This window comes from Mustela putorius, unplaced genomic scaffold (genome assembly GCF_011764305.1).
Source record: "Mustela putorius furo isolate JIRA1106 unplaced genomic scaffold, ASM1176430v1.1 tig00003898_pilon_pilon_pilon, whole genome shotgun sequence".
In the NCBI taxonomy this organism is placed as follows: domain Eukaryota; kingdom Metazoa; phylum Chordata; class Mammalia; order Carnivora; family Mustelidae; genus Mustela; species Mustela putorius.
In genome coordinates this window covers 33,813,040-33,826,430 of record NW_025422047.1, presented here as the reverse complement: position 1 = coordinate 33,826,430, position 13,391 = coordinate 33,813,040, and the positions used below count along the sequence as shown (strand labels likewise).

At 49.6% G+C, this 13,391-nt stretch overlaps 1 protein-coding gene and 1 long non-coding RNA gene across 6 annotated transcripts in view; one reads left to right on the top strand and one right to left on the bottom strand.

Annotated features, from left to right (window-relative positions):
• Positions 1-496: 496 nt before the first annotated feature.
• Positions 497-5,889, top strand: FOXA1 (forkhead box A1). 2 transcript variants are annotated; one of them, XM_004773313.3, is made up of 2 exons: positions 497-790; positions 3,119-5,889. In XM_004773313.3, the coding sequence occupies exons 1-2, from the start codon at positions 719-721 to the stop codon at positions 4,457-4,459; spliced, it is 1,413 nt and encodes a 470-aa protein (XP_004773370.1). In that variant the 5' UTR covers positions 497-718; the 3' UTR covers positions 4,460-5,889. The 2 variants fall into 2 exon arrangements, with proteins under 2 accessions (XP_004773370.1, XP_004773371.1); XM_004773314.3 differs by lacking the exon at positions 497-790 and adding an exon at positions 1,604-2,851.
• LOC106003810 overlaps positions 4,595-13,391 on the bottom strand; it is a 27,151-nt gene continuing 18,354 nt past the window's right edge. The window contains exons 5-6 of one of the 4 annotated variants that reach the window (XR_001176515.2): positions 9,353-11,770; positions 4,595-8,112 (exon numbers count right to left, since the gene is read on the bottom strand). This is a non-coding gene — a long non-coding RNA (uncharacterized LOC106003810). Of the gene's footprint in view, positions 11,771-13,391 lie in introns of all 4 variants that reach the window. The other 3 variants (XR_006602820.1, XR_001176514.2, XR_006602819.1) reach the window with 3 other exon arrangements.

Sequence of the window (13,391 nt, the reverse complement as noted above, 5' to 3'; positions counted from 1 at the left end):
TCTGGGGTTATTTAGCTGGCACGGCCCCGCGAGCCGGCATCCAACGCCACCGCCCCCAGCCCTTCTCCGGCTGAGCCGTTCCTATCCAGAACTCTAGTTAGCTTGCCCGGCCCCGCCTATTTTTCTTTTTTCCTCTTCCAAAGGGGTTACCCCCCCCCATCCCATTTCCCTCTTCCCCCAGGCTCCGGGCTTAAACCAATTACGCTGCTTTGCAAACAAAGTGAGGGCCGGGTTTGAGGGAGGGGGCTCGGCGGGAGGGGGCGCAGGGGGCGCGCGGCGGCAGCGCGGCTGGGCGGGAGGCGCGGCGGCTGGACTGGCGGGCGGCCGCCTCGCAGGTGCACCTCGGGCTTTGTAGGTGCGAGCGTCTTTGTGCGGCCGACAAATGGGGAGAGGACGAGGAGGTGGGCACTCGAGCGACGTAAGATCCACATCAGCTCAACTGCACTCGTCTCGCAGAGGCCGCCCGCTCACTTCCCGCGGAGGCGCTCCCGGGCGCCGCGCTCCGCGGCCGCCGCCTGCCCCCGCCCGCCGCGCCGCCTCCGCTGCGCACGCCGCGCCCCGCAGCGCTTGGCTTCCTCCTTGCTAGGGTGGTGTTGGGCTGGCGCGGGCGCTCGGGTGACTGCAGCTGCTCGACTCCCCGCCCCCCAGCCCTGCGCCGCGCGGCCGACCGTCGCTTAGCACAGGGCTGGATGGTTGCATCGGGCAGGGTTGCTCCAGGATGTTAGGGACTGTGAAGATGGAAGGGCATGAGAGCAGCGACTGGAACAGCTACTACGCGGACACACAGGAGGTGAGAAGTGGGCAGCAGGTGGGACCCTCCCGGAGCCCCTGCCGGGGAAGGCCTGAAGAGGCGGGCGGCTGGCGGGCTGGGGGCGGCTGGCGGGCTGGGGGCGCCTTCTCCGTGCCATCGCTGCGGGTCCACCCGAGGTGTTCCCGGACAGGCCTTGGCCGGGCCTTGGAGACCGATCCGCTGCCCCGCGGGGGAGGCTGGATCCCGGCGTTCGGCGCTTGGAGCGGGCCAGAGGGTTTTAGGAAACTCTGGCCTTTGAAGGCACCCGCTCTGGAAAGCGCTTGCCTCTTCTCTGCGGAGAGCGGGAGCCGGAACCAGGCCCGGGGTGCCGCGGGTTGGCGGGCGGGCGCCGGCAAGAGTTGGAGGTAACTCTAGGATAAAGGCAGAGTTCTCCAGCAGGGCGGCCTCTTCCTCCCACGGATGAATTCTCAGATGTCTTCAGATGAAAGCACGCTGCCGTTGAGTTGAGCGTCTTAATAATGAATCGATTCCGAAATTTTAGAAAACTTCTTTAAAAGCCCTGTTTGGGGAGAAGTCGGCTCATTTTACTCTAAAACCGCTGGGTGGCGCTGGTGCGAACTGACTTTTCCTCCAGCACCCCGAACAGAGAACCTGTTTCTCCTCATTGTCCCCTTGGTGGCACGTTCGTGTGGTTTATTTTACAATGTGCACAAAGGGATTGTGAGGAAAACCAGGTACCGGCGGGACCACCACCTACTAAAAGTATTTCTCTTGAAACAGCTGGCAATTAGCCTCCAAAAGTTCACCATTACTAAAAACAATTATCTATAATCTTGGAGAGAGGACGACAAAAAAAAAGGGGGGGGGAGAGAAAGAAAGAAATACTTTAAGACATGAACAGAAAAATATAGAATCTGGAAATATTTGGATGGTAATTAATTTCTTAAATTTATGTATTTATATATTCACAAACTTAGCTTGAATTTATTTGCATACCATAGCAGAGTGTGCCTAGTTAAATTTGTACACCTTTTAATTTTTCAAATGAAATTGTACCTACTGCTGAAAAAAATCAGACATTACTTTTGTTAAACTATCAGAAATGTTTTTATTTTTCCAGACTCTATGATTTTAACATACATATGGCATTCCCAAATTGCTATTGATAAGGGTTTTCTTCTGATAATTTAAAAGTGAGCTCAGAACTCTTCCTCGGGCTTAATTCGGATGCAGACATCTCAACCCACTAGTTAATGAAGTCCCCTATAGAAAGAACTTTCTTACAGGTTGAAGCTGAGAATTGGGAAACAAATAGCATTGGGAGAAAATAAGTAGACTTTGATTTTGAAAATTTAAAGGGGGATTTTAAAGCAAAGCTTTGAAATAATCATGGCAACATATCAGTATGGGAAAACAAAATAGATCATTTTGACAAATTGAGTCACCAAAATTTTCAAATGTTATGGGGCTGGAAATAACGAAATTAGTGCAACTTCCTGAATGGTTTAAAGAGATGTACATGTAAAGTCAAGTTAAAGTTAAGTGTAGTGCATTGATATTATTATGCACTCCCTCCTACCCCCCCCCCATCTATTTTTAGGGTTTTTTTTTTTCCAAAGACTTACTAAACTTCTGAGTTTCTGTCGCTTTTAATATTACAGGTACTACAAGTAGATGGAAAACACTCGTTCTAAACATAATAACGAAAAGTCACCATTTGGGGGAAAACTAAGGCGGTAAAGCCAGTTGTTGAGAAACGGATGGTCATGTGGCCACGAATGATTAGTTCTATCAGGAAAAGTTTAATTAACAGCCACCCTGCATAGCCGAGGCTACTGTGTGGTCAGCCCGGCCTGGCAGGCTTAGGTGAGCTAGGCACAGAGCTAGTGTTCTGTTGCCCGCCCCGGGGGACGACACCACTGCACCCCGTAAGGTGGGGTGAATAAGCAAAGTCAGAGAATAATTCTATTTTCGGAGTTTACCTCCTTTTAACTAAAATGACTTTGCTGAGGGTAATCTGGGGTGGAGACTGGAATACCAACTGGCGTGGAGGCAGAAGGCGATGGAGGGGCCCTAGAAGTCGGCCCCTGAGCCTGGCATGTAAGGCGATTACACATCTTCCTGGGGACATATTTTCTGTGAGCGCTTGTCTTTCAGGCCTGCCGCGATAAGAGTTTTTCCCTGCTGTGCAAGACATTTCTTTACTCTTTCTAGGGAGGGCGCCTGACGGTTTGCCCGGGGTGGGGGGTCCTGCGCTTTGCAGAAATGCTCCCCGCACGTCTCCGGCTTTGCCCCCGGCGGTAGGCCGCCCGCTCCCACTACTAACCCCGCCCTCCGGGGCCTCTTTCCTCGCTGTCTCCGCTCCAGGCCTACTCCTCCGTCCCCGTCAGCAACATGAACTCGGGCCTGGGCTCTATGAACTCCATGAACACCTACATGACCATGAACACCATGACCACGAGCGGCAACATGACCCCAGCTTCGTTCAACATGTCCTACGCAAACCCGGGCCTGGGCGCCGGCCTGAGCCCGGGCGCCGTGGCTGGCATGCCGGGCGGCTCCGCGGGCGCCATGAACAGCATGACGGCGGCGGGCGTGACGGCCATGGGAACGACGCTGAGCCCGGGAGGCATGGGCGCCATGGGCGCGCAGCCCGCGGCCTCCATGAACGGCCTGGGACCCTACGCGGCTGCCATGAACCCGTGCATGAGCCCCATGGCGTACGCGCCGTCCAACCTGGGCCGCAGCCGCGCCGGGGGCGGCGGCGACGCCAAGACTTTCAAGCGCAGCTACCCGCACGCTAAGCCGCCCTATTCCTACATCTCGCTCATCACCATGGCCATCCAGCAGGCGCCCAGCAAGATGCTCACGCTAAGCGAGATCTACCAGTGGATCATGGACCTCTTCCCCTATTACCGGCAGAATCAGCAGCGCTGGCAGAACTCCATCCGGCACTCGCTCTCCTTCAACGACTGCTTCGTCAAAGTGGCGCGCTCCCCGGACAAGCCGGGCAAGGGCTCCTACTGGACGCTGCACCCGGACTCCGGCAACATGTTTGAGAACGGTTGTTACTTGCGCCGCCAGAAGCGCTTCAAGTGTGAGAAGCAGCCGGGGGCCGGGGGCGGCAGCGGGGGTGGCGGCGGCGGCGCCAAGGGCGGTCCTGAGAGCCGCAAGGACCCCTCGAGCGCCGCCAACCCCAGTGCCAACTCGCCCCTTCATCGGGGCGTGCACGGGAAGGCAGGCCAGCTAGAGGGCGCGCCGGCCCCCGGGCCGGCTGCCAGCCCCCAGACTCTGGACCACAGCGGGGCGACGGCGACAGGGGGCGCCTCGGAGTTGAAGACGCCATCCTCCTCGGCTGCGCCCCCGATCAGCTCGGGGCCCGGGGCGCTGGTATCTGTGCCCCCCTCCCACCCAGCGCACGGCCTGGCACCCCACGAGTCCCAGCTGCACCTGAAAGGGGACCCCCATTACTCTTTCAACCACCCTTTCTCCATCAACAACCTCATGTCCTCCTCGGAGCAGCAGCACAAGCTGGACTTCAAGGCATATGAGCAAGCACTACAGTACTCGCCCTATGGTGCTGCGTTGCCCGCCAGCCTTCCCCTCGGCAGCGCGTCGGTGGCGACCAGGAGCCCCATCGAGCCCTCAGCCCTGGAGCCGGCCTACTACCAAGGTGTGTATTCCAGACCCGTCCTAAACACTTCCTAGCTCCCTGGGACTGGGGGTTTGTCTGGCATGGCCATGCTGGTAGCAAGAGAGAGAGAGAGACAGACAGACAGACAGAGGGAAAGAGAAAAATCAACAGCAAACAAAACCACACATACCAAGCCGACAACAGCATAATAAAATCCCAGCTATTTTTATTTCATTTTTTGTGTGTGTGCACAATCTTTTCCCCAGTGCAAAGGACTGTTACTTTGTTATTGTATTTGAAATGCCTTGTGTATATTATTACAGAGAAAACCAATCCCAAACCAACAAAATTTTTTCCTGCAAAGTTTAACAATCTACAAATGTATATATAAAATCCTCCTACTTCCTTATTCCTTTCCCTTTCTTCCCTCTTTCCCTCCAGACACGTCCTAGTCTGTGCAGGGTTTATTTAAAGAAAGAAAAAGAAAGAAAGATGGTCAGACTTGTAAAATATTTGTTTGTGCTCCCCCCCCCCCCATCACCTGACCCTCCACAAGTTTACAGGTCTATGGCAATACTCTTAACCATAAGAACTGAAAGGGTGAAGAAACAAGTTGACACTAGGGGCTATTAAAAGTATTTGAAGGACAACACTGCTGTTATGCAGCAAAACATAAACTGATTATAAACATCAGAGCCATTTGTTATTCAGCTTCCATTTCTGATACATTCAGATAGCAGATGTCTTAAAATGAAATACATATATATTATGTACAAACTTATTTATGCACATGCTCAACTATGTAGACATCCTCCATATATTTGCATAACACGTAGAAACAATAGGTTAGTGATATACATGGGACATTTTCAAGAGTTGCCTGACCAAGAAGTTACAAAGACACCCTCCTCCCTTGTCTTCTCCACCCACATATAGCCAACCCTGAGAAGAATTGCCATCTTCAGTAACTCTGCTCCTTGTTTTGCAGAGTGCCATTGTCATGTCATTCTGAGGTCACATAACATGTATAAAATTAGCTTTTATGTATCTGTACCATTTAAATAATATTTTTCCAGGAAAAAGGAATATTACAATGTTGGAGGAGAGATAAGTTATAGGGAGTGGTATTTCAAAATTTGGTCTGAAATTCCAAAATCTAAATGATTGTGGCCATTTTAATTATTGCCATTGTGTGCTTGTTTCATTCAGTGTTAATGCACTTTTCACAGTTGGACATGGTGTTAGTATAGCCAGACGGGTTTCATTATTCTTCTTTGCTTTCTCAATGTTAATTTATTGCATGGTTTATTCCTTTTTTTTCTTTATAGTTGAAATTGCTTTAAATGATGGTTAAAATTACAAATTAAAAATGTTAATTTTATCAATGTGATTGTAATTAAAATATTTTGATTTAAATAACGAAAATGAAAATTTTAAGCCGTGGAATATGTTCTTGATCATTTGCAGTTAAGGACTTTAAATAAATCAAATGTTAACACAAAAATATTTGTTACTTTCCTCAATTAAATCCAAAGTAAGTATTCTGAAAATGATATTTTCCAAAGTCCAGCACCGAATATAAATGACGGAAAGGAAAATGATCTAAAACAAAATTGTTTTGTTTATTAAACGACCAGGAAGCTAGTAAAAAGAAGTCAAAGAAATCCAATAAAAGTGGGTAGATAAATTGATCTAATATACTAAGAATTGAGATTTTTAAGACTAATTATTCCCTCCCAGTAGTGTTTAATTTTTTAACATGAGCTTAAATCTTCTCTGTTTCCTTTGAGTCTGTCCACAATGAAATCAAATTTATTAATATAACTACATTTCCCCTTCCCTAATGTCTAATTTTCCTTTATCTGAGAAGTATTCCAGTGAGAATAAAATATCAGATGTGGCTGATAAAATTAAGTTGTCTACAACAGAGAATCCTGACCCCCCCACCCCCATTAAAAAAGAAACAAAACTTAACCATCCTGGTAGCTTTGGAAGGGGCCAAGGAATCTAGTTAAATTACTCCTGCAGGGGAAGCTTTGTGCCACCAGGACATTTCAGGGTAGCTGCTATTTTGTATCTTGTGAAGATACTTTTTAAAATATTGTTTCTAAAAATACCATTCCTGAGAACTTAAAGCTGATGATTTGTTTGCCTTCTAAGAAGCTTTTAAATGCAACTTCACACCCCTACAGTTGCTTGAGATCACAAAATCATTAATCTCCTTTGATAGCAGGCTCACTTTCCAGTCCACCTATTTCTTTGTAAGTCTTGTTCGGATTGACATCAACAATAACAACACCAGTCCTAGCAGAGGCTAGCCTGCCTGAGCCCTTGTGTATGAACTCCATCCTCGCTGGGGCTTGAACTTGGCCAGCCTTTACTTTGATCGCCCCACTCCACACTGCGGACAAGATAAAAAGAGCCGTGTGAGTCCCTTAATTATCGCGTAATTGCCTCCCCAGATGAGAGAAGGGGTGGCATGTAGCACTTGAGAAAAATCCAGAAATCCCCCCCCCCTTCAGCTAATGAAAGGAGGAGAGGGAAATAACTTGTTTGAATAATTTAAAAATCTAATTTGGAAGCTTTTTGGGAAGACATTAAAATCCCAAAGAGAGGAAAAAGCTTTCAATCTCAATAGTTATTTATGTTTCTATACAGGGTAAACAAACCCGTTGGCAAATTCGAATTCCAAATGTAACATAAGGCCGTGAGTTTGGGCCGAGGAATTTTACCAGCCCCACTGAGTCTATATCGTCTAACTTTTGCGTTCCCCTCGGTGATGTTCCCTTGCCTCTCTAACATATTAGCAATTTCAGTGTCTTGCCTCCACCAATTAGGCTTAAGTGGGCCTCAGCTCGTTCTGTCTTACTTGGCTGAGACTTTTTCTGGGCTTGCAGGGGGCGAGGCGCCGCAAGTTGCTGGCAGAGGCCACTTTGGAAACCTGCCTGAAAAGCTAGCATGGTGGGTCGCAGGGACCTGGTTTCGTGGGCTTCTCGCGCGCTTTTCTGCCACCTCTGAGCAGTAAAGCACCTCCGGACACCTTGAGCGCGTCCTGCCGCATCTGGGCGACCTGCGCCCGGCGCGTTAGGAAGGACGCCCCCGGGGGCCCGGGCGGGCGGTTGCCGGGGAAGAGGGACAGAGCAGGACCACAGGCATCTCGGGGTGACAAGTGCAGTTAGTTCTGTATTGTTTGGGCATTTTCCCCTCCTAGCGAATAAATCTTCTGTCGAGCCCGAGACCTAAAAGTCAACAAAGAAGGCCAGGCGTCGCTTTACCGCTCCCGCGGCCCCAACGCCCGCGTTGCCGCGGCGGCTCCCGCTGCGTAATCCCTTCCTCGGAAACCCGGACACACAAACGCCGCAACGCCTGGGGCTGGGGCGCCGCGCCCCAGGGCCAGGAGGAAAACATCTGTGGTTCCAAGGGAGTGCTGCGACGACCCTCCTCGAGCGCGCCGCCTTACCTGGCCCCCGCCCACACCCCTTTTCGTCTTCAAATTTCTCTATATCTTCATCTCAGACACTCGTTCCTGCAGATGAGGGCGAAAAGGGGATGCTGACCGCTCAGCCGCGGTCCACCGGGTTCGCTTCATTGAGGATTTTCCCTCGAGATGGGGGAGGGGTCTCCGGATGGGGAAGGAGGGAGGGGAGAAGAAAAAACCTTCCTTGCAGATCTTGTAGTGCAAAGCTTCCAAGGCTCTCCGATCCAGTGACGACGCCACTACCGAGCACTTTTAGAAAAAAACAACAAAAAAAAAAAAAAAGAAAAATGTTTTGGGAGTCAATTCCTGGGGAAGAGAACTTCACATGTTAACTTTCACCTTGTTCCGGGACTGACACATTTTTTAAATTGATAAAAAGAGAAGATACCTAGACTCAGCTAGGGGGAAAGCTCACCAGAAACTACACAAGTTAGAAGTGTTCCCAAGTAAAAGGCAGCTCGGTCTGTTTTCTACTGATGATTATTACACTGTTTACGTCACAGATAAAATTTAATTTCCATTTGTCCCTTCGTGAACTCTTTATAGCAGAATAAACTGGTGAGCATTATTAAGGGAGGAGGGATTAAACAAACAATCCTATTAATGTTCTTAACTTCTGTTTTCATTTCCTGAAGCCTAGAATACTGGACTTCTTTCACTGAAAGCATAAAAAACATTATTTTTCTCAGGAGTCTAACAGATTTGAATGAGCCATAGCAAAAAAGAATTCCTGGAGTGATAATATTAAAAAATCTTGTTGTTTTAGTACTTTAAAAATGATCTCAATTCCACAAAAATGCTTACTAAGTTTCTTTGCAAAAATTTTCTGCGATCAATACAAATTCTTTTCAATGCAGACAAAAGTAGGAGACCTGTAGCCCAAATTAATTAACCTTTCCTCAAGATCAATTGGTTTTCTGTTGATTTAGCAGTAATATTGTAGAACATTTAGCTATAATGTATTTTAATGTGATACCTCAATATGTCAAGAGGAAACTCTCATTGAAAAGATAAAATTGATAAAATTGCTTAAATTATTTAATAGATGTTTAGTAATTTTTCAAAAATCAAATCTTAATTGCTTATTTGTATTGTAGTATAATGTGTTTTGCAACTAAATGGACTTAAGATAATGTCTAATTAGTTCAAGATAATTACGTGCAAAAGTTGATTATTCGTAAGCTACCTTGGGATAAATAGGTCATGAAATTATGCTGAAATTTAGAAATAAGATTTTCTCAAACAGAATCATGAACATCAATAGAAACTCATGAGAGTAAGAATGTAATAAAATGAAACAACTTAGAAGACTTTACAACCTTAACCGTTTAGAAATAGAATCTGGGGAGATATAAGTTTTGGTTTTTGTTTTTAAAGCAGCTATTTCTGCAACTTTTATACTCTACCACTGATCCTATTTGGTATATCCAAATAACATTTGATAACAGATTACTTTCAATGTTCTGGTTTTCTTCTTCCAAATACTTACATTTAAGACCATAATAGTTTCATTGGTGTTTCTCTTTTAGCTCCGGGTCAAGCTAGGTTCATTGAACTTTGGACAGCTCAGACTGCAGCACTCACCTTCCCACTGCCCCCTCCAGTCGTCATTCTAGCAAGCAATAGGGAGCTGGAAAATACCCATCCATTTCAACTTTAACTTGTAAAAGGCATGCATTTTCCTACTATAAGCATTTTTTTTTTAAATCTGACAAGGGGGAAATCCTCACTTGCTACCTTTCTTTTTTCTAGCTTCCTCATTTCTCCAATTATGTCAGCTGTGACTACACAGTGTAAGAGCAAAGCTCATGGTGAGCATAAACTTCCCCTTTGTAGTCCCAGAAAGTGAGAAGCATCCCTCCTTCTAGATGCCACTTCATGATATTTTGGGGTTCTCTATGTTCTACTCAATGTAGAGTATACAAGAAGAATATTCTGCCTCAAAATCTGGGAAGAAAAGGGCTTAAGTGGAATAGGTGGTTGAGAACTTCAGAATTCAGGTGGGATGCTGGTCAAGTCACATCAAGATGGAGTTCAGGACCACCAGCACTAGGGCAGGCCTGACTGGGTGTTCTAAGTGTGATGTTTCCTTGGGTTGATTTTCTACCTCTTTCCTCAAGACTACATCGGGGGCTTTTTAAGAAAAATCCCTGAAACCCAGAAGAACAACCTGGAAATACGCGCCTCCCGCCAAAAACAAACAAACAAACAAACAAAAAACCAAAAAACCAAAAAAAAACCCCACCACCACCACCAAAGACCTGCTTGGAAATAGGGAACATTGTAATCAACGGGCATTTCGTTTCTTTCCCTTCTCTCCCCAAATTTTAGTTACTCCTCTGCTTGTCTAATCATATCCCAGGTCAGTTTTTGTTTGTTTGTTTGTTTGTTTGTTTTCTCTCACACCAAAGAATGGTTATTTTAAAACATAAAACATAAGCAACTTATGAGAAAAATGTAAGGGGTTTGTGGTGGTTTGTTTCGTTTATGTACTTAATCTAGAGGACCCATTATGCACGAGGGAGGAGGGAGGCTCCCCTCTAGCGCTACACTCAGCTGTGATTTTCCCTGCCCGATGCAGGTGACGGGTGCGTGTTTGGAACGTTCCCCCAGCTCCCAGTCCCACCTGGGAGCCTTGGGCTTCTTCACTCCCATAGCCCGGCTGCAGACGCCAAACCCAACATCAGCTCTGTCCAGTGCGTCTTTCACCGATTTTGCCTAGGTGGAGGCCGATTCGAGAGCTCAAACTGCACTGAGTCGTCTCGCAGTGCGGGGCACCGGCCAGGTTTCCTCACCTTTGCCTGGAGTCACACCGCCTTCTGCCGACACGCGCTTCCCTTTGTTATGCCTGGCTAGTGTATTAATGGGGCGGGTAACCCGGATCTTTTGGTAGTTGGGGGGCGGGGTGGGTGGCGGGGGTTGGGGACCAGGCGGGGAACCGAAAGCTGACCCTCCGGCTGATGACTTTAGAGCGGAGAGCCCTGGGGCTGGCGGGCGGGCAGGCAGGGCGGGGTGCGGTGGGGGGGGGGACGTCGCGGGATGTGAATCGAGGTGGGAAAAGTTCATACCGAGGGCACGGAAAGTAAACTTAATTAAATGCGTGCACCAAGTTTTTGGAAAAGGTGACCTGATGCTAATGTTCTGTCCTGGGTTCAGAACTGCGAGGCGGGACGCCGCGCACGCTGGAGAAACTGCCCTGCCGGCGTGCTGCTGAGGGACTGCTACCATCGGCTGGTGCCCTCACCCCCGCCCGGAGCCCGGTCGCGCTGCGCCGGGTGGAGTCACAGGCGAAAAATCTTAACTGCGTGGGCACGGATGCCCCTCTCGGAGGGGTCCGCCCTCTCAGACTCCTCAAGCTCTAAGCCGGCCACCTTAGCTGCTCGGTTCCAGTGGTTTAAAAGTAAAGACTTCCAACCACCGTGGCTGGTGAGCTCGCGAGACCCCTGCCTTCCCCACCCTCACCTCTAAAGGGCTGGGCTCCGGGTCACAAGTACTGATTAACCACAGACGATGGAGCCCCTGCGTGGAGCCACGAAGTGGGCGCGAGAAACCGAGACCTCGGGCCGGAGGCCTTGGGGCCCCGGGAGGCGCTGCTACAGGGTGCGGCCTGGTGTCTGGTCCCTGCCTCCCAGGCCGATCCCGAGGCGGAGCCCCCTTCCCGCCGGGCCTGCCGCCCCGCCCGCCAGACGGTGCCCGGGCGCCCCGAGACATATGCTGCCCGCAGGCCGCGCGGCCCGACGTGGTGCTCATTGCTGAGGCGGTTCTCAGCCCATCAAAAGCCCAGGCTTTCTTCAGCCGTATGGGCCGCGAGGTGAACAACAATGGCCGGGCCCCTTCACTTCAAAAGCGGCGATCAGGGGAAAGGCTCCCCCAGAGAATTTTTTTTTTTCTCCACAGCCTTTCATTCCTAGTTTAAAAAAAAAAAAAAAAAAAAAAAAAAAAAAGGCATCAGCAACTCCAGGGCCCGGGCGAGCCTAATGCCCTTTGATGGGGATTGAATTCATTATCTCCAATAACACAATTGTGCTTGGCCAACGAAAAGAGCAAAGCAGAGCTCTATCCCGCCCGAGGGGCCCGGCCGGGCGGGGCGGGAGGGCGAGGCGCGCTCCTGGGACCCGCTCCGAGGCGCGGTCTCGGACCGCCTGGCCCAGGCTGTGGCTCCCCCTGCGCGCCGGGGGCGCGAGGAACGCGGGGGGCGCGGGCCCGGCGGGAGGCTGCAGGACCGGTGGCGCCGCCCGCGGAGACCGCGCCGGGAGGGGGCGGGGCGGCTCTCTCGTTTGATTTATTTTTCGTGTCTCCCTTTGCAATCATTCCCCGAGGGCCGCCCCGAGGGCCGGGTGTTTACTCTCTTCCCTCCAGGCCTCCAGTTGCGGAGCTGTCCCTGGCGCCCGGGGCGTGCGGGCCGCAAGGGTGGAGAAGCGCCCCTGTCTGAGCGCGAAGGGTCCCCAGCATCCCGGCCGCGCCACCCAACTCGGAGAGCCCTCGGTTCGGAGCCAGCTTTGCTCGCACCCTAGGACCAATAAAACGGGGCTTTAAATCGCCCCTGCTCTGGAGTCCTTTCTGCTCAGGCTCTCCCCACTTGCTCTCACGCCAGCCATCCGCGAGGACTGCGCGCACAACAGCGCTCCAGGGGCCTGGGCCAGGATGGCGGGGGCACCACGTCCTGCATCCGGACGAAGGGTCCGGGTGCCGCGAGTGCTATGCCACCCGCTTTGCTTCCCCCTGGGTGGACGCTGTCCCGGACCATGACCTGGACCACGGCGCCTCCTCCCGGGTTCCACCGCCATCCTTGCCCTTTCAGCCACCTCTAGCCCTTGCTTCTCTGCTCTCCTGAGTGAACGGAGGTGAAAAAAGACACTAAAAACAGGCAGTATCACGTGCCTTCACCCAGTCTGTGTGGGCATGTGTGTGTGTGTGAGAGACAAGAGAGTAGAGAGACAGAGAGACAGAGAGAAATTCTCTAAGAATCATGATCTAAGAAGACCTCTATAGCTTAGTGTCTAAAATACAGGTTTCAGTCATTCATTACTGGCTCTACCTCCTACACAATCCAATTGTGCCTCTCACCCATTACTGAGGAAGTTATGCATTGCGGTTTTATTTCAGTCAGACAAAGAATAATAAGCAATTTAAAGTTTTTTGGTTTTGTTTTGCAACAATACTTATGGAATCTGCTATAGCAGAACTATGGTGGTTCCTTGCCAATTAGTCATGACTATCCCAGTCTTCAAGTGACCAGTTCTTCACCTTTTTCTCCAAAGAATTACACACACACACACCCTAGAGTATACATGTGCTGGCTCTGATATACACAGTGTACACATACAATTAAATATCTGATTTAAAGGAGCATCCATGAGACCTTGCCATCTACAAAATGTCCCCAAAGCATGAAAGCAATAAAGTGGTCAATTGATTTGAGGAAATCAAGCAAAGCATTTCAGATTTAAGATATCCACCTATGCGTTATTCTCATCACAAAATATAAAAATTTATATTTAATTTATCATCAAGTGGAGTAACCTTTA